At 35.6% G+C, this 27,438-nt stretch overlaps 1 protein-coding gene across 2 annotated transcripts; it reads right to left on the bottom strand.

Annotated features, from left to right (window-relative positions):
* Positions 1-578: 578 nt before the first annotated feature.
* Positions 579-27,438, bottom strand: Dld (dihydrolipoamide dehydrogenase). 2 transcript variants are annotated; one of them, XM_047559859.1, is made up of 14 exons: positions 27,304-27,438; positions 25,760-25,838; positions 21,955-22,034; positions 21,251-21,319; positions 20,588-20,657; positions 19,635-19,735; positions 19,217-19,360; positions 18,511-18,612; positions 5,092-5,282; positions 3,991-4,161; positions 3,253-3,442; positions 2,635-2,772; positions 1,621-1,710; positions 579-1,527 (listed from the first exon to the last, which is right to left on the bottom strand). In XM_047559859.1, exons 1-14 carry the CDS (start codon positions 27,340-27,342, stop codon positions 1,462-1,464), a joined length of 1,530 nt encoding a protein of 509 aa, XP_047415815.1. In that variant the 5' UTR covers positions 27,343-27,438; the 3' UTR covers positions 579-1,461. The 2 variants fall into 2 exon arrangements, with proteins under 2 accessions (XP_047415815.1, XP_047415816.1); XM_047559860.1 differs by lacking the exons at positions 25,760-25,838; positions 27,304-27,438 and adding an exon at positions 23,295-23,623.

Here is a 27,438-nt window from a genome sequence, read left to right as displayed (position 1 = left end):
AAAGTTTGGAGTTTAGTCAACTGCCTGATTAATTTTTTTCAATATTTTTTAGAGTTATGTAAGAGAAGCCAGTTTACAATGTATCAGTCATGACTATGATATAATCCCTAAGACCACTGAACACTACAAAGGAAAATGTAATCATATAATGCAATTAAAACCTAAAGACTAATAAACTTTTCCTTTTAGCTACAATCAACTGATAGTATCTTATTCCAAACAGATTATAATCGCCATACTTTCCTTAAAACTATAACTTAAATTGCAGTCAAGTGAATATCTAGTTTGCATATTTCTAATATTTAAATTTTTGTTCCTTTTTAGAAATCTCTACAATCTATACCAAACTTAAGGAATAAATTAAAGAAATTTATTAAAGGAATTAAAATTTATTAAAGGAATTAAAGAAATAATCTTTAAATTTGGTTATAACATGGAAAAGTCTATTTAGCATTTAGTTCATGGCCTTAGGATATTTAAATAACCATTTTAAATACCTCTCAATTAATATAACTTTATAACATTCTTTAAAGAAATGATCATTTTCTCAGTCAAGGAAAATGACATAGAAAAAGACAGCAGGTTAAGATTCTTTATGTTGTATTTCTCCAAAAGTAAATGCCAAACATTTAGTAGGTATCTGTAAAACAGATGAAAGAGTGACTTTTTAAATGCCTTAATGTTGTACAATGTGAAAAAAAGAGATATTTGGGACTATAAAAGTAATAAATAAAATATACACCAGATGTAGTCATAAATGAATCAAGACCACCTCAACATGTAATCAGAATAACCAGTAAATGAATATTAAGACATTTATTTTGGTATCTTCATTCTTTACTATAATACATTTGAGTCTCCATTTAATATTTGAGTTCTGTAGATAAGACTCTTGAGTAACAGATTTGTGGGCCTCAATGGAACCTTGAAAAACCCTTCAAATACATAAATCCTATCTCTAAAATGCAAGAATTTAAGGGTTTAAAATGAAAGAGATGGTCACTTATTTACATGAGTTCAGTTCATATATATTTGAATATTGTTCTAATAATTGACTTGTTTCCAATATGAAAACCAAATTTAAAATAACTTGGTCACCTTCCTTCAAACACAACTGTTGACATACCATACTCCAGCTCCTTTGTTGTAAAAGTAAATCCAGCTTTACTGAATCAGTAAAAGCCGCTTAACTTTAATTCAAGGAAGTTGAGCCTTTCATAAGTAGCATGAAAATATGGGTTGATGAAAACTCTGCAGGATGCTACTATTAATATCTTTTGTCCTGCATAGAAATGCACTGAAACAAAATACTTTCAAATATAGATTATTCCATTCTGCCCTGGCCTACTAAATACTTTCCAAAAGTTTCATAATTCAGTCCTAGAAATTGTTGGAACAGTGAGTATATCCTGTGACCTCTACAAAAGCTTCCAGGAGATTTCAGAAAATATATCTTCTAATTTAAAAATTGATTGATTTGCCAAATGATGCAGCCAGATTTGCTTCTCTAAAAGCTTCTGATAAGGTCTGCAAGGGAAAAATGTAAAATTAAAAACCAAATATTTGTGGGTCAGAAGAAAATTTAAGTAGCCCTTAATTCTATATATTGTTAATAATTACCGGATGTGCATGACAGACTCTAGCTATATCTTCACAGGAGGCTCCATATTCCAAAGCCAGAGCAGCTTCATTTACCATTTCTCCAGCACCCTTTAAAATAAGCCAAAAAGAAATTTTGCTTTGATGGCAAAACTGTGTGCTAATAGGACAGCAATTATTAAGAGAACAGGATTTTAGACCTTAAAATTGTTTTAAATCTTTGTTTGCCATTATGGCAGCTAAGGAAAATTCAGGAAAAGGTAACACAGAAGAGTTCAGGCTCTGAAGCCAGATGGCCTACAGTCAAATCCTTTACCTTGGCTACCTCAACCATTCATTGGCTATATGTGCTGCATTCAATCTCTTCACTTCAATAATGGCACCTATCTCACAGCCTACTGCAAAAATAAGTTTAATGTATATACTCAGGAAAAGCAACATAGAAAGCACTCAAATATCATATATCATTACATCAGATACATAGGTAAGAACATATTGTATACTAAGTGGAATCTAAGGCTTCCCTTAAGAGGGAACATGTGAGCTAAGACTTGAATAATAATCACCCAATGCCAAAACCTGGAGGGAGAGCATTCTAGGCAGAAGATCCTACAAGCACAAAGGCCCTAAAAGCCTGGCCTATTATGAAAATGAGAAAAGGTTGATGTAGTAAGAAATTCATGAGCATAAAGAGGAAAATGAGGTCAGAAAGGTGAGTAGGGTAAGGCCAGATTCAGTGAGGGCTCATCTGTAACAATCTGAAGTTTAAAAGCACCACTGGAGGGTTTTAAGCAGGGACAAAGCCTACTGCATGTTTTGAAGGGATAATTTAGCTGCAGTATAGATGATACGGTAGGCAAGATGGTGAGAGTATTATTTGGTACTCTAGTAAAAATGAAGCACAAAGGCCATATTCAAACTTTTGTTGATAATTAATAATGTCAGAATGTAAACACCAGGTGGTTTAAAATTAACCTGTAAGATAGCAATGCTTTCCAGGAAACTTAATGGAATTTCTGTTTTTATAATACTCACTGGTCCAAGAATATGTGCTCCCAGTACTCGGTCGGTTGATTTCTGTCCAAGAATTTTCACCATGCCATCTGTGTCAGCATTTGTCTTAGCTCTGCTATTAGCAGCAAAGGGAAACTTTCCAACTTTGTACTCAATACCCTGTGAGACAAAAAATAAAAACCAACATAAGCACTGAAAAAGTTTATTTCCATTAGTGAAATAATCTACTATTTGTATAAAAAACAAATTCCAAGAAGGCAATTGTTCACAGAGTATACAGAAAGACAGGTTAATGAAATATATTATAATATATTGCATTACATGTTATATAATGTATATTGTATAAGTACAAGCAAATATAAGTGTTTGTCCATCTAGTTATTTCAAAGTCAAATATAGAAGCTTTGAAATTACTAGTTTTTGAGTATAGGTAGCTCATTCTTCCTTCCCTCTCTTACTACTGATAAATATCAAGAGTGAATGATCTCTTTTTGATGCTGACAAAGAAAAATACATAAAATTGAATGTTCTCCACAATTACTAAAAACTATTAATGCAATAACAGATGCTTTTTCTCAGTCATTAGTATCATTAGCTCAATTCAAACCCTGAAATAAAACTGCCCATGTTCAGAATTACCTCTTCCTTCAACTGCTCTTCTGATTTGCCAACCCATGCAACTTCAGGGTGTGTGTAAATCACCGATGGCACGCAATTGTAGTCAATGTGCACAGCGCCACCAGCCATTCCTTCAACACAAATAATGCCTTCATCCTCTGCTTTGTGAGCCAGCATTGGACCAGCAACCACATCACCAATAGCATAGATACTACCAAGAGATCAAAAGAAACAGTGAACTTCTGAAATCAAGGATACTCTTCATTATTTACACCACATTAACAAAAATATGCTTCTAGGGCTGGGGGGGGTATAGCTTTGTGATAAAGCACTTGCTAGCATGTGTGAGACCCTGGGTTCCATCCCTAGCGCAATAAAATGAATGAATGAATAAATGAATGAATAAATAAAATGCATTTCTAGTTAATAAGTCACCAAAACACATATCAAATGCAGTTCTTCAATTCTAGGAGCAATGGAAAAAAATTCACTGTTCTTTTTATTTTACATCTTGTGAGTACACTATTCTTCCCCAAAGTCAATACTTTTTTCAAGCATGATACAAGTCTTATTTTTAAAACAGTGTCTGAAATAAATTTTAAAATTATTGAAAATGCCCAGCACTTGAGAGGCTGAGTCAAGAAGGTCAGCCAGCTCAGGAGTTCAAGACCAGCCTGGGCAATACAAACCTTGTGTTCAAATAAAACATACACACACAAACACACACACACAGAAAATGTAGATAATTACCCAACTTACTTTGGAATTTTCGTTTGGAATCTGGTATTGACTGGAATTCTACCTCTAGGATCTAATTCAATTCCAAGCTCTTCTAATCCCAAATTCTGTGTAAAGGGTCGTCGACCAATGCAAACCAAGAGCACGTCACAAGTGATAACTTCAGCTTTACCACCAGAAGCAGCTTCAATACTAGACAATGAACAGTGTACAACTGTTAAACACTCATCTATAAAGATAGGTGTTAGAAATTTAAAATCAAAGATTTCTCAAGGCTTGATAAAATTTTTTAACAAAGTTAAGTTTACTTCATTATAAGCAAACTGAGGCAATGAAAAAAATGTACACATCCTCTAGAGTTTTATCATTAAAATCTAATAAAAACAGGCAATAAAATAAACTAGTTAAGAACAGAGTCCTCAGTACGACACAGGGGCACATGCCTGTAATCCCAGCGATTTGGGAAGTGAGGCAAAGGAACCAAATTCAAGGCCAGCCTCAGCAACTTAGTGAGACCCTCAATAATTTAGCAAGACCCTATGTCCAAATAAAAAATAAAAAGAACTGTGATGTCACTGAGTGGTAAACTGCCCTTGGGTCCAATCCCTAGTAGCATCCAAAAAGAAAAACCATAGTTCTCAAGGGTGGGGAATGTGGATCAGGCTCAGTGGTAAAGTGTTTGCTTAGTGTTTTTAAGCCTGGGGTTCCATCCCCAGCAATACAAAACAAAAAAAAAGCAAAAAACATAATTCTCAGAATCAATCAAGTATTATCTCTGCCACTCACTAACTGCATAACTGACCTAAGTTATTTCACTAAATTATTTAATAAGTAGAATGCCAGACATAGTAAGCACATTGCTTTATTAAACAATGGGAAATTTAAGTTTTCTGAACAGGAAATATGAAATTATGAAAAGGAATACTACAATAAGAACATTGGGTTAATTTTACACCAACCAAATCATGAGTTTCAATGCACTAAGTAGATAAGCAATACTGAGTCACAGTAAGCAATAAAATGGTCTCATGTTATAAAAACCCAATACATTTGTTAAGCTAATTGAGTGTGTTTTTTAAAGAGGCAAGGATAATACATCAAAAATAAAAGTAGTGTACTTACGAAACATCAATTTTTCCATCTGGCTTTTTGGTAGCACCAGTAACCTTTGTATTCAATTTAAATTTAAACCCTTGCTTTTGAAGAATGCGTTGAAAGTTTTTAGATACCTCCATATCAATTCCAACTCCACCAACATGACCCAAAAATTCAACTGCTGTCACATCTGCACCTAGTCGTTGCCAAACTGAACCCTGCAAAGAACAATTTAAAAATATAAAAAATCTCTACAGCAAATATTTATTGAATCATCTTAAATAATTTACTGTACGATATTTTATTCTTTTGCTAATACTTTTATTAGAAAGAGGTTTAAAATGAACCTTGAGGAAAACAGGTATAACTTCATACATTCACTTATTCACTCAAAATTTATTGAGCACTATGTACCAGACATCCTTTTATATGCTAGGCATATATTAATGAACAAAACAATAACAAATTTCTGCCCTTGGGGACCTTATATTATGGCAAGGGAAATTAACAAGTAAAATTCATGCTATGAAAGTAGGAAGAAAGAATCAAAATATTAAACTGACTTCATATTTTATTTTCTCAACAGAGGAAATGTTAATTTTATTCAAATTATAATTTAAACTGAAAACTACTTTTTGTATGTTTGTTTGGTACCAAGGATTGAATCCAGGAACAATTAAGCACTGAGCCACATCCCCAGCCCCTTTTTTAAATGTTGAAACAGGATCTCACTAATTTGCTTAAGGCCTTGCTAAATTCCTGAGGATGGCTTTCAACTTGTAATCGTCCTGTCTCAGCCTCCCAAGTTGCTGGGATTACAGGTGTGTGCCACTGCACCTGGCTAAATATTGTTTTTTTTATTTTAACCACATTTTAACAATTAGCATTATTTCTGAACAACTGTATAAGAAAGTATGAATGTCATTTTTAGCGTTAAATAAAGTATGATAAAGAACTTACCCTTTGCATGAATTCATGTTTAAAAAAATCACCTAGTATAGATAGGAATATTTGCCAAATTATATTGTTATATTGCGTGCATGTACTAATATGTAACAATAAATCCCAACATTATGTACAACTATGATGTACTGATTTAAAAAAATGGAGAAACAAAATCACCTAGTAATTTAAAATTAGCTATGAATTTACTTTTTCAATTAAATTAGGTTTGTACATTCATTTTACAAATTTTATGAAATTTTGGGTTCAGAGCGAAATTAAAAAGAGGCAATATAGAGTCATTAAAAATCCAACAATGAGCATATACAAAGATTCAATAACTCAAAAATGCATTCTGAACCTAAAGCCCAAGATTATAAAACTTTTAGAAGAAAACACGGAAGACAATCTTAGATACAATATCTAGATATCTTAGATACAATATCAAAAGCATAATTCATAAAACAAACAAAAGATAAATGGGACTTCATCACCATTAAAAACTTATATTAAGAACACAAAAGCAAAAAGCCAGACTTCTGCAAAGATCTGCAAAACATCTATATGATAAAGGATTTATATCCAGAATACATGAGGAACTCTCCAAACTCAAGGAGATAAAAACAAACCCAATAAAAAAAACAAACAAAATACTGGGATTTTATCAAAGATGATAACAGAAATAGCAAATAAGCACATACACTCTCAAGAAATGTAAATTAAAACCACAGTAAGAGCTGTGAAGAGGCGCAGGCACAGACCTGCAATCCCAGCGGCTTAGAAGGTGGATGGAGGAAGATCCCAAGTTCAAAGCCAGCCTCATCGATTTATCGAGGCCCTAGACAACTTAGTGAGACTCTGTCTAAAAATTTTTTTAAAAATTAAAAAAAAAAAAAAAAAAAGGCTGGGAATGTGGCTCAGAGGTTGAACACCACTGGGTTCAATCTCTAGTACCAAAAAAAAAAAAAAAAAAAATCTGGGCAGTACAAAGTACTGATGAGGAAGGAGAGAAATTAAAACTTGAACCACCAGTGGTACTATAAAAATGGGGCAGTAACCATTTTGGAAAGTGTTAAAAAATTAAAACAGAGTTATGTGACCCAACAATCATACTCCTAGGTATATAACCATAGGAAATGAAACACAACTATATAAAAACCTTTACACAAATATTTACAGCAGTGTTATTCATGACAGTCCCTCAATAGAAACAACCTAAATGTCTATCAACTGATAAATGGGTAAATAAAATGTATACTCTCCACAGAATGGAATATTATTCCATTATAAAAAGAAATATAAGAGACAGCATGCTACAACTTGAAACTTCAGAACATGTTAAATGAAAGAACCCATAAACAAAATGCTACATATTGTATAATTCTATTAATATGAAATGTCCACAACAAGAAACCCAGACACAGAATGTCGATTAGTGTTTCCAGGGGCTGTGGGAAGGGAAAAATGGATGAGTGCTAATGGGTACCTGGTTTCTTTCTGAGGTGATGAAAATGTTATAGCATTATGCAATGGTGATAGATAGCTGCACAACTCTGAACTGTGAACTAAAACCATCAAATCAAACCCTTTAAATGGAAGAATTATACAATATGTGAATTATATCTCAACAATTGTTAAAAAGCAACAGCACTCTTCTGAAACTAAATTAGAATAGTATGAAATAGTAGGAGTGTGGAAAGAATAAGAAGCATTATCTTGGAGTACTATCATTCAAGTGGGGAATAATGAATATAAATAAGTTCATCTACTCTAAACTGATTGCAAAATCCTTGGAGGAAAACTCTAATAATACCTACCATTTATTTATAGAGCATCTTAGATGCCAGGCATTATATTCACTGTTTTAAACACATTATTTTATTAAATCCTGACAATAATTCTATAAGTTATTCACATCCCCTTTATGAAGAACTAGTGCAGAGAGGTTTATTAAGTAAATAAGAACATAAAGTGAATAATAAGCAGAGTTGAAATTCAAATTTAAACATGTACTGCTCCAAAACTTACGTTCTCTTTTTCTTTGGTGGGGCTGGGGTTTCTGGGGATTGAACCCAGGGCACTTGACCACTGAGACTGAGCTACGTCTACACCTCTTTTTATTTTGAGACAGGGTCTCACTAATTGCTTAAGGCCTTGCTAAATTGCTGAGGCTGGCCTTGAACTTGGGACCGTTCTCCACAGCCTCCTGAGTTGCTGGGGTTACAGGCATGTGCCACCATGCCTAGCAAAATTTATAGAGAACTGTTTATTTTCCTTTTGTCATACTAGGGATCAAAACCAAGGCTTCAAGCAAGTTAGGCAAGTGCTCTACCACTGGGTTATGTTTCCAGTCCTCTAAATCCTATGTTCTCTACCACCACAAAACCAAAATCTAAGGCAGACAAACTATAAAAAATAAAAATAGCTGTATAATCTTTATGAAAAAGGAAAGAGAACACCTCCTTCTCCCCGGCTCAGCAGCCCTCCTACCTGCTGCCACAGTAACCCCTGCAAATCACTGTGGAGGGTGCTCAGCAGAGTGCTCTTTCCTTTCTATCACTGAACTGTTGGAGTTCTTTATTTATGTATAAGAATTATAGACTGTTACAGTACCTGCAGGTTTGATTACACGTGGCTGCCACCATTTTGAGACAACAGCCAGCCCTGTAGGACCCCTGGCCGGACTGACTGAGCCCCGTCTCCAGGATCCCTCAGTCCAACTGATCACTCCCTGCCTCTGGGGCCCTCACTTCGACTGATTGCTCCCTGCCGCCAGGACCCCAAGACCAATTGACTGTGCCCTATCACCGGGACCCCAGACCGACTGATTGCACCTGGCCTCCAGAATCCCACAACCACACCAAATACACCAGACCTCCAGGACCCCTGCCTGACCAACCGCATCCCGCCTCCAGGACCTCCAGCTGACCACGTCTACACCCTGAGCTGCAGCTCCCCATTTGGCAACACATTTTGAAGCCAGAGCGGCCATCTTGGATAATCCTGGAAGCCTTAGCTCCGATCTTTAGGTGGGGCAAATCCCATCCTGAGACACCTGCTGGAGGCTTGAAGCTCACTGTCAGGTACCTCTCATGCATCAGGCTACTGAACACTGGGAGGTTTCATTACTATATGACTATTATACTGTAGATTTTCTTTTTTCTCCTTATTGAAAAAATTTAAGTTTTTATTTCTTTACTTTTCTTGCTGTCTTTTCCTTTTGTTTACCTGTTTGCTCAGAGTCTCTTTCTCCCTTTTTTGCATGCTAATATCCAATTTCTTTTGATTACATTCTCAACCTTTCTATTATCTAGAACTTCTGTATATTCTCTTCTTATCCCATTTACAGCCACATACTACATCCCTCTGCATCCTCTTGGTCCTCCATTAGAAACTGCAGACCTTATTGTAAATCTGTCTGTTTTACCGAAGATAATATTCGAACTCATTCTGTTTATTATGACAATTTTGTTATTGACCTCATAGGGGTTATTTGGTCTAGGATTGCATAGTGTCTGAATTGGGCACTGCTAATATTGATCTCCCCTTAAAGAAAGGGTTTTGGAAACCTATAGGGCTACTATAAGCCGATAAGGGGAAATCTGCAATACCCCAGACTTGCACTGCTAGAGGGGAAGATACATGAACAACATGAAAAAACAAGGGAAGAAAATGATCCAAACAAATCTAGATTCTATATTAATAGAATCCAATAACAGTATGTTATAAGAAATGTCAGAAAAGGACTTCAGATTATACATGATTAAGATGATTTGCGAAGCAAAGGATGAGATAAGAGAGCAAATGCAGGCAATGAAATGATAATACCAATAAGCTGAAAGAGCACCTGCAGGAAGCAAAAGATCATTTCAACAAAGAGATAGAGATACTCAAAACAAACAAACAAACAAACAAACAAACAAAAAAACGGAAATCCTTGAAATGAAGGAACCAATAAACCAAATAAAAAACTCAATGGAAAGCATCACCAAAAGACTAGACCACTTGGAAGACAGAACCTCAGACAATGAAGACCAAATATTTAATCTTGAAAATAAAGTTGCCCAAACAGAGAAGATGGTAAGAAATCATGAACAGAATCTCCAAGAACTATGCGACATTATGAAAGACCAAATTTAAGAATTACTGGGATTGAGGAAGGCACAGAGATACAAACCAAAGGAATGAACGACCTATTCAATGAAATAATATCAGAAAATTTCCCAAACCTGAAGAATGAAATGGAAAATCAAATACAAGAGGCTAACAGAACACCAAATGCACAAAATCACAACAGATCAACACCAAGGCACATTATAATGAAAATGCCTAACATTCAAAATAAAGATAGGATTTTGAAGGCCATGAGAGAAAAGCATCAGATTACATATAGGGGGAGACCAATACGGATAGCAGCCGACTTCTCAACCCAGACTCTAAAAGCTAGAAGGGCCTGGAACAACATATTTCAAGCTCTGAAAGAACATGGTTGCCAACCAAGAATCCTATACCCACCAAAACTAACCTTCAGATTTGAAGATGAAATAAAATCCTTCCATGATAAACAAAAGTTAAAAGCATTTACAAACAGAAAGCCTGCGCTACAGAATGTTCTCAACAAAATATTGCATGAGAAGGAAATGAAAAACCACAATGTAGGTCAGCAAAGGGAGGAACTAACTACCTTAGAGAAAAACCACTCAAAGGAGAAACCAAGCCAACTTAAAAACCAAAAATAAGCCAAATGACTGGGAATACAAATCATATCTCAATAAGAACCCTGAACATTAATGGCCTAAACTCATCAATCAAAAGACATAGACTGGCAGAATGGATTAAAAAGAAAGACCCAACAATATGCTGGCTGCAAGAGACTCACCTCATAGAAAAAGACATCCACAGACTAAAGGTGAAAGGATGGGAAAAAACCTACCATGCACATGGACTCAGTAAAAAAGCAGGGGTTTCCATCCTTATATCAGATAAAGTGGACTTCAAGCCAAAGTTAGTCAGAAGGGATAAAGAAGGACATTTCATACAGCTTAGGGGAACCATAAATCAGGAAGACATAACGATAGTAAATATTTATGCCCCAAACAATGGTGCACCCCTGTACAACAAACAAATCCTTCTCAATTTCAGGAATCAAATAGACCACAGCACAATAATTCTGGGTGACTTTAACGCACCGCTGTCACCATTAGATAGATCTTCCAAACAAAATTCAACTGAAGAAACCATAGAACTCAATAACACAATCAATAACCTAGACTTAATAGACATATATAGAATATTCCATCCATCAACGAGCGGATTCACTTTCTTCTCAGCAGCACATGGAATCTTCTCGAAAATAGACCATATGTTATGCCACAAAGCAGCCCTTAGGAAATGCAAAAAAATAGAGATACTGCTTGTGTTCTATCAGATCATAATGGACTAAGAATAGAAATCAATGACAAAATAAAAAACAGAAATTACTCCAACACCTAGAGACTAAATAATATGTTATTGAATGAAACATGGATAACAATAAACATCAGGGAGGAGATAAAAAAATTCTTAGAGGTTAATGAGAACGACAATACAACATATCAAAATCTTTGGGACACTATGAAAGCGGTACTAAGAGGAAAATTCATTGCATGGAGCGCATTCCAGAAAAGAATGAAAAGTCAACAACTAAATGACCTAACATTACAGCTCAAAGCCCTAGAAAAAGAACAGAATAATAGCAAAAGTGGTAGAAGACAGGAAATAATTAAAATCAGAGCTGAAATCAATGAAATTGAAACAAAAGAAACAATTCAAAAAATTGACAAAACAAAAAGTTGGTTCTTTGAGAAAGTAAACAAAATAGACAAACTCTTAGCCACACTAACAAAGGGGAGAGAAAACTCAAATTACTAAACTTCGTGATGAAAAAGGAAATATCACGACAGACACCACTGAGATACAGAACATAATGAGAAGCTACTTTGAAAATCTGTATTCCAACAAAATAGAAACTACCGAAGACATTGACAAATTTCTAGAGACATATGCTCCTCCCAAACTGAACCAGGAGGAAATACACAATTTAAACAGATCAATATCAAGCAATGAAATAGAAGAAGCCATTAAAAATCTACCATCCAAGAAAAGCCCAGGACCAGACGGATTCTCAGCCGAGTTCTACAAGACCTTCAAAGAAGAACTCATTCCAATACTTCTCAAAGTATTCCAGGAAATAGAAAAGGAGGGTACCCCACCAAACTCATTCTATGAAGCTAATATCACCCTCATACCCAAACCAGGCAGAGACACATCAAGGAAAGAAAATTTTAGACCAATATCCTTGATGAATATAGATGCAAAGATCCTTAACAAAATATTGGCAAACCGTATCCAAAAACATATTAAGAAAATTGTGCACCACGATCAAATGGGGTTCATCCCTGGAATGCAAGGATGGTTTACCATCCATAAATCAATAAATGTAATCCATCATGTCAATAGACTTAAGGATATGAATCATATGGTCATTTCAATTGACACAGAAAAAGCGTTCGACAAAATACAACACCCCTTCATGCTCAAAACACTAGAAAAAATAGGAATAGCAGGAACATACCTGAACATTGTAAAGGCGATTTATGCTAAGCCCATGGCCGACATCATTCTTAATGGAGAAAAACTGAAACCATTCCCTTTAAAAACAGGAACAAGACAGGGATGTCCTCTTTCACCACTTCTATTCAACAATGTCCTCGAAACTCTAGCCAGAGCAATTAGGCAGACCAAAGAAATTAAAGGGATACGAATAGGAAAAGAGGAGCTTAAGCTGTCACTATTTGCGGATGACATGATTCTATATTTAGAGGATCCAAAAACCTCCTCCAGAAAACTTCTAGACCTCATCAATGAATTCAGCAAAATAGCAAGCTATAAAATCAACACACATAAATCTAAAGCATTTTTATACGCAAGCGACAAAACAGCTGAAAGGGAAATGAGGAAAACAACTCCATTTGCAATAGCCTCAAAAAAAAATAAAATACTTGGGAATCAATCTAACCAAAGAGGTAAAAGATCTCTACAATGATAACTACAAAACATTGAAGAAAGAAATTGAGGAAGACCTTAGAATATGGAAAGATCTCCCATGTTCTTGGATAGGCAGAATTAATATTGTCAAAATGGCCATACTACCAAAAGTGATATACAGATTCAATGCAATTCCAATTAAAATCCCAATGACATACCTTACAGAAATAGAGCAAACAATCATGAAATTCATCTGGAAGAATAAGAAACCCAGAATAGCTAAAGCAATCCTTAGCAGGGAGAATGAAACAGGGGGTATTGCAATACCAGAACTTCAACTATACTACAAAGCAATAGTAACAAAAATGGCATGGTATTGGCACCAAAATAGTCAGGTAGATCAATGGTACAGAATAGAGGACATGGACACAAACCCAAATAAATACAATTTTCTCATACTAGACAAAGGGGCCAAAAATATGCAATGGAGAAAAGATAGCCTCTTCAACAAATGGTGCTGGGAAAACTGGAAATCCACATGCAACAGAATGAAACTAAACCCCTATCTCTCACCCTGCACAAAAATCAACTCAAAATGGATCAAGGACCTTGAAATCAGACCAGAGACCCTGCATCTTATAGAAGAAAAAGTAGGTCCAAATCTTCAACTTGTTGGCTTAGGATCAGACTCCCTTAACAGGACTCCCATAGCACAAGAAATAAAAGCAAGAATCAATAACTGGGATAGATTCAAACTAAATAGCTTTCTCTCAGCAAAGGAAACTATCAGCAATGAGAAGAGAGCGCCTACAGAGTGGGAGAATATCTTTGCTACTCATACTTCAGATAGAGCACTAATTTCCAGAATATATAAAGAACTCAAAAAACTCTACACCAAGAATACAAATAACCCAATCAACAAATGGGCTAAGGATATGAACAGACACTTCACAGAAGAAGATCTACAAGCAATCAACAAACATATGAAAAAATGTTCGCCATCTTTAGTAATAAGAGAAATGCAAATCAAAACTACACTAAGATTCCATCTCACCCCAATTAGAATGGCGATTATCAAGAATACAAGCAACAACAGGTGTTGGCAAGGATGTGGGGAAAAAGGTACACTCATACATTGCTGGTGGTTCTGCAATTAGTGCAGCCACTCTGGAAAGCAATGTGGAGATTCCTTAGAAAACCTGGAATGGACCCACCATTTGACCCAGCTATCCCACTCCTCAGTCTATTCCCAAAGGACTTAAAATCAGCATACTACAAAGATACAGCCACATCCATGTTCATAGCTGCTCAATTCACAATAGCCAGATTGTGGAACCAACCTAGATGTCCTTCAATTGATGAATGGATAAAGAAACTGTGGTATATTACTCAGCTATGAAGAATAATAAAATCATGGCATTTGCAGGCAAATGGATGAAAATGGAGAATATCATGCTAAGTGAGATAAGTCAATCTCCAAAAACCAAAGGAAGAATGATCTTGCCCATAAGCGGATGATGACACATAATGGGGGGGGGGGGGGGGGGGGGTTAGGGTTAGGTTTAGGGTTAGGGTTAGGGAGGGTGGCAAGAATGGAGGAAGGAAGGACTGTATAGAGGGAAAAGAGGGGTGGGAGGGGTGGGGGAGAAGGGAAAAAATAACAGAATGAATCAAACAACATTATCCTATGTAAATTTATGATTACACAAATGGTATGCCTTTACTCCATGTACAAACAGAGAAACAACATGTATCCCATTTGTTTACAAAAAAAAAAGCAAAAAAAATAAATAAATAAGCCAGGCACAGAAATACAAGTACCACATGATCTCACTTATGTCTGAAATCTAGGAAAGTTAATCTTATAGAAGCTGAGAGTAGGATGATGGTTACTAGAGACTGAGGTACTTAGGGGAGATGCAGGGTTGGGTAAACCATAGTCAAAGGATACATAATTACTGTGAGGTAGAAGGAATAAAGTTCAAGAGGCTTACTGTTCAGCAAGGTGACTAGTTAGTGACAACATGCTGTGTTCTTGAAAAATGTAAAGTGAATGTTGAGTGCTCTTACCACAAAAAATGATAGCTATATGAGGCAATGCATTCATTAATTAGCTAGATTTAACCATTCCACAGTGTATGTGTACTTTAAAACAACATGTTGTATATAATAAAAGCATACAATGCTATCTGTCAATTAAAAAAGAAAAAAAAATAGCAATGTCAAGTCAAACATAAATAAAATTTAGTCTCTGCCTTCAAGGAGCTCAAGGTATTGAAGAGAATTCAAAAGTAAACACACAAATGCAATTGTTAAAATTGTTAGAATGCCAAGTACTCAAAGATGAAAAGACTTGAACTTTCTAAGAAAGAAGTCATCACTAAAAAGGCAACTACTAACCTGACTTTTAAATATTTATCAACAAATATTTATTGAGCAATAATAGCAAAACCCAATATAGGAGTACTTATTATATATCAGCTACTGTGTTTGGTGCTAAAGACATTCAGTGAATGAAACAGCCATGACCTCTACCCCAGGAGTTTAAGATTTAATGAAATAATAGGGAACAAGTAGTATCAAGAAAGTAATTGCCTGTAATCCCAGCGGCTTGGGAGGCTGAGGCAGGAGGATTTTGAGTTCAAAGCCAGCTTCAGCAAGAGCAAGGTGCTAAGCAACTCAGTGAGACCCTGTCTCTAAATAAAATACAAAATAGGGCTGGAGATGTGGCTCAGTGGTCGAGTGCCCCTCAGTTCAATCTCCGGTACCCACCCCCCAACAAAAAAAAGTGACATAAATTAAAAAAAAAAAAAAAAAACAGATGTTCTGGGTGCAATGGAACACTCAGCAAGAGCACCTCAGAACCCTGGGGTAGTAATAGGGCTCACAAGAATGCAAGGACTGGGAGAGGGAAGGAATGTCCCAAACAGAAATAAGATCTACCAATAAAGAGAGAGCAAGGTGTACCCAGGAACTGATAAACCAGATAGACCCAAAACACAGCTTGAAGGGAAAGGGGCTAATAAAGTTGGAGATATAAGCCAGTGTCAAATCATGCTGATCATTTTTAACCACTCCAAAGTTTGAATCTGTCCTAATAACAACAGGAAGTCATTGAAAGACTTCAAGCAGGGAAGGAATGTGATTAAATTTGTGTTAGAAAAGATCAGCTACTATGAGGAAAAAAGACTAAAAAAATCTAATAGAATGAAGAACATAAAGGCAGGGGAGAAATAATTTTAATCTTCTTGCTTAGACCTCCATATGGGTGACATTACCATTTATTGAGTTAGGAGTGTTATAAGACAAACAGGCTTGGATTTGTCTGGGATGGGGAGGGAGAATGGGCACAGAAAGGTGAAGTTGTACATTTACTAAACAGAGTGCTTGGACATACACAAATGGAGATGCTGGTACATTCAGATATGAAAGTCCAGAGGCAAGGAGAGAGAATTAGGCTATAGATATTCATTGGATAACTGGAGTGAGAGTAATATTCTGTGAAAGACAAAAAGGGTCTAGGTGAAAACCTGGAAACAGAATCTAATTATCCACAATTAAAGGGACAGTAAGAAAGAAAAGGTACAGTGAAATCGACTTGAAGGGTAGATATAAAATCAGCAGAAAATGAAATCAGAGAAGCTAAGGTTTTAAAAGGAAGAAATCACAATGCTGACTGCTACAAAACAGTAGTCCACTGGATTGAGCAATAATTTCATTCATGTCCTCATCAGAAGCAATCTATTGACACCAGAAGCCATGACTGTGTGGAAGTTGATGAAAAAGAGCAGAGACAACTCTTTCAACAATTGTGGTTGTGAAAAGGTGAGAGGAAATTAGCCGAAAGACATGAGATCAAGGGAAGTCTTATTTATGTGTACATAAGCCTATGTCTGCAAGTGTGAATGTACCTGAGCATGTGTATGTGGCATATAAACATATGTAGAGGAAAGCTCAACTGTAAATGAAAGGAAGCAAAAGTAGGAAAGAATTTAAAAACTGAAAATACAAGAAAGATAAAAATCAAAAAACCAAACTCCTGAGAAGGCTAAAAATGATGTGCTACCAAGCACAGGTGAAAGGATTAATCATAGGACAAATGGCATTTCCATAGTAACAGGAGGGAAGAGCAAAAGGATAGCTGCAAAAAAACAAGTAAGGTCATTTTCAAATGTGGGGCATCAAGGGGAAGGAGTTCTCCTCTGATGGTTTCTCTTTAATGTGCTCTTCAGGAGAAAAGGAAATCTGCAGGCAGAAAACAGTGTACTAGCAGAGGTATGAGAAGAGTGAGAAAGGAAACAGCTACTACAAGATCCGGACAGTGTACCAGCTAGGGGAGTAAGGGATTGTCACTCAGGCTGAGGAACCTGTTGAGGTTTGTAACCAAAGAGTTTTTATAGACACAAATCCATAGGATTTGTTTTTCTCTAGATGCAGTAAAGACCCTGAGAATAGCATTAAAAAGTCACACAGCTGTAGTCAACCAGAATGAATTCAACAAGAGTTCCACTAAGCAATATGATAGAACCATCAAGGCAAGTGACTGAGGACACATTAGAGAATGTTTCAAGTGATGGACTGTGTAACTGATAAGGAAAGTATTCATGACAGGAAAAAGCAGATGTCAAAAATGTACAGGATTTCCGGAAGAAAAAATTTGAAGTATAAAGTATTTAGACTAAGAGTAATTAAACAAAAAGAAAGGAGATTGTGGTTACAGAATAAAACGTCTGAATTTATGAGTTCAGAAACAGAGCAATTCTTGGTGATGACAAAATACAATGGTCCTGCAAGAGGATACCTAAAAAGAAGGGAAAAGGTCACTGGAGGGACTGAGGTTGTGGCTCAGTGTCTATGTAGCGTGCTTGCCTAGCATGTGTGAGGAACTGGGTTCGAACCTCAGCACCACATAAAAATAAATAAATAGAGTACTGTGTCCATCTATAACTTTAAAAAAAAAAAAAAAGTTTAAAAAAAAGGTCACTGGAAATATGTAGAAAGTTGCTAGTAGGACTGCAAGGCTGAAGTTATGAAATAAGACAGGTAGAAGGTATGAAACAGCATGGTGTTCAGAGAACTCCAAGTAGTCTGATAATTCTAAAACATAAGTTAGGAGGAAGCAATGAGCCAGGTCAGATATGCTGTGTAAGAAGCGTGGTCTTCATCTGGAATGCAATTGCTCAGAATAAGAACTGTCTTTTAGCATCTCAAGAGCTGTCAAATTAAAAAAGAATCAGATTAGCTCCAAGGAATAGAAAGGGTGGAAAAACAGAGAAGCAGACTATAAAATATAGGAGAATGTTCTAACGATTAATGATTATCTAAATAGTCTGTCTCAGAAAAAGTATATTCATTATTACTAGAAGTGTTTAAGCGAAACTCAATGCTGACTAGCCTAAGATGTTATACAAGAATCAAAGAGGGTCTTTAAGTTCCTTCCAACTCTATGGAGGTAGTAAGAGAAAAGACACCACTTACCAATTCTACACCAATTACTCCTGCACCAATAACAACCATCTTTTCTGGAACTTTTTTTAAAGATAAAGCACCTGTAGATGACACTATTGTATCTTCATCGATCTACAATAAGAAAGCAAAAGAAACAATCAAAATTACTTGGAAAAAACCAGCAATTTATAAACTGTTAACTCATTCCATAAAAATCACTAAAAAAAAATCTGTTGTTTATATTTTTTGAAATATCTATGACTTCTGTATGCCCAATTTCATCAAATCGCATTAAAAATGCTTACTATTCAGCATTCCAAAACAAAAAGATAAATTTTAACTTTAGATTGAACTCCAATATATCTTAATTAGTGTTCTGTATCTCGTCAAATTCACTGCAAAATAAAGACAAGTAACTTTCCAAATCTGAATGACTGTCAAAATATATTTCAGCCAGAAATCTCTCATTCAAAATTCATAAGTAGGATAAAGTAAAGTATAGTAAACTGGGAATTGAACCTAGGGGCACTCTACACTGAATTACATTGTCAGTCCTTCTTATTTTTTATTTTGAGATAGGGTCTTACTAAGTTACCAAGAGTGGCCTTGAACTTTCAATTCTCCTGCCTCGGCCTCCCCAGTAGCTGAGATTACAGACTTACACCATTGAGCTAGCTTATAAAACTTATTTCTAAAGAAAGGTTGCAACAGTTGTAAATTTATAAAGCATACATACCGTGATTCCAGGAAAAGGAGTAACTTCTGAACCTGTAGCTATAAGAATGTTCTTCGTATCAACAACCTGAGTGCTGCCATCGGCTTTTGTAGCTGTGACCTGATTCTTGCCAGTTATCTTTCCATATCCATTGACGTGAACAACCTTTATAATGTTTATAAATTCACAAAGCTTAAAATGATTTTTTCTGACAAACATGAGTAACAGAGAAAAAATACTCAGTAATTAATTTAAAATACAAATGCTTCTACTTTAAAAAATTGTTGTATATGTCAGGGAAATCTATTTCAGGTTACTATTGTTTTAAATTAAGCAAATATCCCCCAGGCAAGTTTCAATAGCATCACTATATTAGCATAATGTATAATGTTTAATGTGTATGTAAAATTAAACAAAAATCTACAAGCTGAACACCAACCTTATTTTGCTTGAATAAGTGGGCAATTCCACCTGTTAAAGCTTTTACCGCAGTACTCTTCTGCTCCATCATTTTCTCTAAATTCAAGCGAACTTCAGACACTGTAATTTGTTAAATAAATCTTAAGTCTGTAGTTAAATTCTTGAAGCAATGTGTGATAATTTGTTTATGCTGATAGAACTGCATAAAAATCAATATTAAATTTTCAAACTAATAGCTAGCTTAATAATTACAGAAGACAAAAGCTAACAACATCATATCACAATAACAGAACCTATCAAATATTATATTATGTACGTCTCAGGTAAAAATGCAGTTCAAAATAAAATATGGGTGATACATTTGCTTTAGTGTATATACAACATCTCTAGTCAGTAGACTGCCTACACACAGTCCTTTTCTTTCAGAAACCTATTGCTATAGAGAAACAAATGAAGGAAAAGTTAATAAATAACTCAAGATATATTTCGTCTTTCTGAGAACACTTCAGGGAGATAACAGTAACTGGAAAGAAAGGGTGAAAACAACCCAAAAAAGTACAGTAGAACACATAACACATTCAAATATTATGAAATGTCTTCCTCCTATTCTACTATGCCTCACCCTTCTCTATCGCCTTGACCCTTTCTACTAGCAATGGCTTACGGAGGTTTCCCCTCCATCTGTCCACAGCACTCAGGAATTCAGCTTCCCTAGTGATTAGATATTAAGGAAATGAAAAATGAGTATTTATACCAAAAACAGTAGACATCAGGCAAAAGTTTACTAAGGAACAGAAGATACCTTGGAAGAAATCTGGATCTAAGTATTCTTAAGTAAATCTCTACATTTTAAAGATTACCTTCCTCTTCCCTCATTAATCATCTATTCACAAATATTAGACATATTTAAGTATTTAGCAAGAAGAATCAAGTATATCCAGTAATATTGCTAAATATAAAAAGTATACTTACTTTCAATTCCCCTAGATGCAAAATCTTTTCCATGGGCCATATGGTAATAGTGAGAGTTATTCAATAAAGCCTAAAGGAAGTGACAAGACAAAATTATCAACTACTCATAGCAGACTCTCAACAATCAAAAAGTACTTATGAAATGACATTCTCTACATGAACTAGTATATAAGATTATACCAGTTCACAGTCTCTCCTTATGTAGTTAATCTAAGACAAAAAATAATGACATAAAAAACATTCAACCAACAAGAATGGAAAACAAAAACCTGCTTTCTTTAAAAGCACATATGTAAGAACATGCCTCAGGGTAGCAGGAGAAAAAGGCAGTCATATTTACATACATAATAACCTAAAAGAATTTACTATTTATTATCTGCTTCCCTAGCAAAGAAAAACTACGAGGGTGGTGGGGGGTGTGTGGACAGAACATCAGAGTTTGAATGGAAAGACTAGGTATTCTGACAGAAGGAAGCTATTTCAGGAATGCATGCCAGGCTGGTGATAGTACTCTGTTCTGCAAAGGAAAAACATGTTTTTTCTAATCATATGTGGGTCATTTACTTCTTACTAACTGTATTAGTCTAATAATCTAATCTCAATACATCCTTATATTTTGTGGCCAATGAAAAAATCTCTGCACTGTTCAAAATATATGCTCACCTTAGAAGGAATACAACCAACATTCAAGCAAGTTCCACCAAGTGTTTCATTTTTCTCAATGCAGACTGTCTACAACCAAAGAAAAAAATCAGTTAACTGCATAAAACCTGCAGTTTCAGTTCACCAAAATTCTAAATGTATCTGTCTTAATTGTTCTGCAAAACAAGCTACTTGAACTACTTTTCAGAGACCAAAACATATATTTCTTTAAAATTCATCATCTGAATAAAAAAAAACACAAGCTAGCTTCAAAGTGAATTATTCTAAAAGATTTTTTTTTTTTAACATTTCCATATATATGCTTTTACTTCTATCACTGTATCTTCCTAAGTGTGATCAAAAGCCCAAGTAAAAAGTTTTGGGAGGAAAGGAAAAATGAAGGATCTTACTTTCTTTTTTTTCTTTTAGAAGTTTTGGTCTTTTATTTATTTTTATGTGGTGCTGTAAGGATCGGACCCAATGCCTCACACATGGTAGGCAAGCACTCTACCACTCAGCTATAGCCGCAGCCCAAGGATCTTACTTTCTATTCCCTGAGAATACTACAACCAATTAAACCCTCTATCAGTCTCAGGGTTGCAAATAATCTGTAGAGTTAAGAAATTATTTACCATGTTTCTACCTGTAAAACATTTTATGAATATGATCTACTTGTCCTGTTAGCTTTTGTTTTAAAACAAATCAACATCTAGTTTATATCTTACCTTAAAGCCTAACTGGGCAGCTTTAATGGCAGCAACATATCCTCCAGGACCAGAACCTATCACTGTTACATCAGCATCAACTAAAAGTAAATTGATATAAAATAGTAAATTGCTTAATATTTACCAAAAGTAGCTATTAAAAAATATTTAAATCTCCAAGAAAGTGTCAATAACCAGCATTTTCTAAACAATATTATTTTTTTCTTATTAACTTGATGTTCTTTGATGCTACTAAATATGGCACATATTAAAATTTTCATTTTTTATTTTAAATTTCATTTTCAGTTTCAATTATTTTCTATTTATTATAGCATAAGGAAACAACTGAGTTCTGCAATATTACCTGTATTCAGTGAGCTTGCTAAATTTTGTAGTTTTCCTTAATGATAATTAACAGGAATTTAGAACACTGAAAGATAAGTCTATATAAAGGAAAGAGCCTGATATTTGGAATCTGAAATACTATACTTCAAACTTCAGCTCTGCCACTTATTAGTGTATGATGGTGGCCAAGTGACTTCAACTTTCTGTAATATGAGGAAGGTAAACATGGCATAAATATGACATTTCAAAGAAGAAACAAGAGGTTCAGAGAGGTCAACTGACTAACCAATCATCTAGCAACTAAGTAGTAGGATAAAACTAAGCTTTTTGATTCTAATACTAATGATTTTCCTATTATTTAATACCATTCCACTCCTCAATTTCATCCATCATAAACTAAAATTCCAGAGAATAATCAAGTTTGATAATTAGTAGGTATGTGACTTTAGGTAATTTAACCTGCTTCATCTTCATTCCTTCATCTACACAAAATAAAGACCACAAAAAAAAAATCTATTTTATAAGGTCATAACACAGAACAATGTACTAGGTAATTTAACCTGCTTCATCTTCATTCCTTCATCTACAAAATAAAGACCAAAAAAAAAAAAAATCTACTTTATAAGGTCATAACACAAAATAATGTACATTGGGACCTGGAAGAGGATGTTTTTAAATTGTCAGTGGCCTTCATTTCCAGTATACAGTCACGTCTCCCAGAGTCATTCTATACTTGTTCTCTCCCGAAACTGCTCATACTCTGAAATCCTGAACTGTAATACCTCATAACCCTACAATCTCCTAAATCCATAAGGAAAAAGAAATATAATAAAGAACTTGAAGTAAAACAACCCTGGGTTCAAAGATAAGATCTATCAGACCTAAATCCTTGGATAAATTATGTAATCTCTCTGGACTTTAACACCTGTATAATAATAAGGATGATATGTATAGCCCAAAGGTTTTAAGGCCAGAGAGAACATACGTAAAGACCCAAAAGAGCGCCAAGTACGTACCTTTCACTCAAATGAAAGTAAATGTTGCTTCCCTTCTCAGATCCACCTCCCAACTTTAGTCTTGCAGTCTCCAGCCTCACTCCCATCCTCCATAACACCTTATACTGCTACACTGCTATCTTGTTTTAGTCCTGCTAAAGACTAACTTGGATCTTAATCTCTTGCTCTTCATCAATTTCCCTGTCCCTTACTGGAAAAAGTCCAAATTACTAAGTTTACTAAGTTTAGCACTCACATCTTTTCAGTCACTGTTTCTTAAATCTCATCTCCCATCACATTCTGTTTACCCACCAATACCATGCAGTTTAAGCTTCAGCAGAAGTGTTAGCTTACATACACAGAATTATACTGGCCTACCCATGTACAGTCTGTCCATCTACCTAAAATTAAATACTAAGAGTATGCATTTCATATATATATATATATATATATATATATATATATATATATAATGCATTGTCCTGGTTCTTACAGTTTAATCAAAGAAAGAATTATAATAAAGTCAAATCTGAGATAGAGAAGAGTGAAAGGGAAGGTGGGGGGAATTCCACCAAAATAGAAAAAAAAAAAAAAAGGCCAGGAGACTGAGAAGAAGGAAGAAAGGATGGAATAAGGGAAAAACAGTAGAATGAACCTGACCTAACTTTCCTATGTACATATATGAATACACCACAGTAAATCTCACCATCATGTATATATCCATAAAACACTATTTAAAAAAAACTAAAATAGAAGAAAGATCAGTAGAGTAGAGGGCCTGAACAATTTAGCAAGACCTTGTCTCGAAATAAAAAATAAAAAAAGCTGGGAACATAGCTCAGTGTTAAAGTGCCCTCAGGTTCAATCTTCAGTACTAAAAAAGAAAAAAAGGATATCAGTATAAGTATCATTCCATTAAAACCTAAGTTCCTGCTCAAGGACTGTCTATACAAATAGAAAGCAATAAATCTTTGCTGAGTAGCTCCAAAGATAGTTAACCATGAAAAATGTGCTTTGGAAATAAAAACACTAAACTTTTAGGTGAGTTGAGAATAATACTTCCATTTAACAAAAGAGACATTAGGTACAATGGGTCCAACATTTTCCTCCCATCATCAAGTTAATATTTTTTTAAAGAGATTTCTGGACCTAGTCAAAGCTAAAATAAATCACTCACTCACTATTGGTCATGGGGACCAGAATCCTCTGCTCTTCCCATTTCTTCTAAGAATAAAGTATCTCAAATAATAGTTTGACAATACTTAAGGATACAGGATTTATTTCAAAAATTATTTCACAGAATAATCGCAGGGCGACATCATCACAATTATCCCCAGCTAATGGTTTCTACAACGAAGTTTTAAGACTTACAATTTATTTTTACTTATAATCCAACTGGGTGAATCCAGTAAAAGTCAAAACAGATAACTTCAAATAATCAATATTCGTGATATTAGGAGGATTAAAAAAAACCTCAATTTTTATTTCCCATATTTCCCATTTTAAATGCTTAAAAATATAAACCTTTATAGAAACTTCAAAAATATAAAAAGTATGAAGAAGAAAATTTCTTAATCCATAACTTCATTTTAAGTACATCCTGCTAGTCTTTAAAAGGTGCTTTTGATGAGGTCGTGGTTTGGCTCAGTGGTAGAGTACTCACCTAGCACGTGTGAGGCACTGGGTTCAATTCTCAGCACCACATAAAAATAAATAAAACAAAGATATTGTGTCCAACTACAACTAAAAAAAAAATTTTTTTTTTATAAACCCATCAAGATTTTCATTCAGGACACTAAAAATCATCTCACCATTCTAAACTGTTAAAATTACCAACATAATCTTACCCAGTAGGCAAAATTCATTAATTTTTAAAACTGTAAATACAGGAAATTGCTCCTCAGTTCAAAATCTTTCGGTAGTTCCCCATCATACTTGGAATCAAACCTACACCATTTGGCCTGGTTTACAAAGATTCCATAATCTGATGCTTGCCACCATCTATAATTTTACATTCTGAGGGCCTCTGTACTGGCTGGCACCAGCATTCTTGCTATTCCTGGAATCTCACAAGCTAATTCCCATTCAGACCTTTCTCACTATAGAAATAACCTTTTCACTCTTTCCACTGAGGGCCCTGCTCAGACATCACCTCCTCAGAAAGGTGTTCCCTGTCACCCAATCTTAAATTGTCTCTCTTCCTCCCAGTTACTGCTTTAAGTTTCAATTACTTCCTGAGTATTTATCTGTTACTTATGCATTAACTATCTTTTATCACCAGCTTCTTAAGTTTCTTAAGAGCAGGGCTTTACCTTATTCACCTCCCAGAATATACTAGGTGCCTAACAAACATTTCAGTGAATAAATACATAAACAAATGAATTCTAGCAGAGATTACTTTTTATTTAATATTCACTTGCTTTTACATTAAAGCACAAAGGAACTGTCAGTTAATTCAATTAAAACCTGTTGTACCAAGTACTTACTTGACTGATCAGCGTAAGTTCTCAAAGGCATTGCAGAAACTCCCTGTAGGCCATGGCATATTCGATTGAAATGGCCTCTCTAGAAATAAGGAGAAAGACAATGTTTCTATGTGAAATACAAATCATAGAACTACTGAAGACTGAAGAAAGTATAACAACTTTGGGCAAATAAATTGAGCACTGCTTATTCAATGTATCTTCTATTGCCGCACAGAAGCTAACATCAATTCCTCTTCGTTGGTAATAATTTGCACTTTTCACAATCCCAGCTTGCCATATTTATTTTTAATTATGAATATTCAACAAAACATTTCATATTTAATCTGATAAAAATGATATTATTATTAAATTTTCAGAAAGCATGGCTAATTTTCATGCTGGGGATCATTCAATGTTGTAATTAAAACCAAAATTTCAAATTCAAGTACTTGAATAATCTACAACATTTTATACGTAATTATTGTTTCCTTCTCTAACCTACCAAGTACGTACAGTTCCTATTTACCTAGACCAATCTATGAACATGCTCCTGAGTCTTGGACTAGGAACAGAAAATTAGACAAGGTATCTAAGAAAATGCACTAAAAATGTAATCTTAACCTGCAGTTACTGTAGTTCCACAAACTGCATTTTAATGTCAACCTCTACATACCTAAGGCCATCATTTCCTAAGAACACAGAAAGACACCTGCTCCTATCAAATGGGAGGCGAATGGGAGGCAGTGACAAAAATCTACTCTGAAGTAGTAATAGCTCTATTCCAAGGCAACTGTTGCACCTGAGGTCAGGATAGCAAAGAAAACAGTGTCAGTCCTGGGTTTTACTCACTGCTCCACCTCTTTTGAAAAAGCATGACTTCCGCATGTTTCATTTACTTTCGGGGACAGACACCTCAGATTTGAAACAAAGGAGTTTGGTTGCTATAAGTTCTTGTAGTACCCAGCCATGATACCAAATACATAGAATTTGACTGTATTTGGTAGATGGATGAAAAGGAAAAGCTGTGAATGAAACGATAACCCGCTGCAATTGAAAATACAAGCCTGCTGGAGGACCCGAGGGATGGCAATGGGCACTAGTTTAGAGCTGCAAACAGAGGCCCTCAGAGGAATTTTCTAGCCCTATACGTTGAGGTAACCCTAAGCTTACTACCAACTGCAGAAAATTAGGCCAGTCAGGAGTCAGGGTTAGGATCAGGGAGAAGGTATGAGGAGCCAGAGCGTACGTGAGAAGGGTGGTTTACATTTCCCCTGTCAAGGTGAGGGCCTATGGGAGATCCGTGTGCCCCTCAGCCCACAGGGCGTGGTGTGTGAGGCCGCTAGTCGCCACACACTAGCAGGACTCTCCACAGCCCCGGCCCGCCGCTCGGCTACCGCTGCGAGGAAGCTCGCGGTTACCTGCTAGCCGAGCTGGGGCCAGAGGTGACTCTGGCCAACAGCCCGCCTCTCCCACCACCACCACCACCCAGAAGGCCGCGTCCTGGACCCTGGGAGCGAGCTCTTCGTGCTTCCGGCTCAGTCCGACCCCGGCCAGTCGGCTCTCACCTTGGCCAAGGGGCAGTACACACGACTCCAACTCTGCATTTTTCCCCGGTACTTTCCTTTTCGCCAATCCTTTCACCTCCGCCGAGCTGCCCCACCGCTATTCCAAGGTCTCCCCACCCTGCGCATGCACAAGTG

Source organism: Sciurus carolinensis, chromosome 8 (genome assembly GCF_902686445.1).
Source record: "Sciurus carolinensis chromosome 8, mSciCar1.2, whole genome shotgun sequence".
Taxonomy (NCBI): Eukaryota; Metazoa; Chordata; class Mammalia; order Rodentia; family Sciuridae; genus Sciurus; species Sciurus carolinensis.
This window is presented reverse-complemented; position numbering and strand designations above follow the sequence as displayed.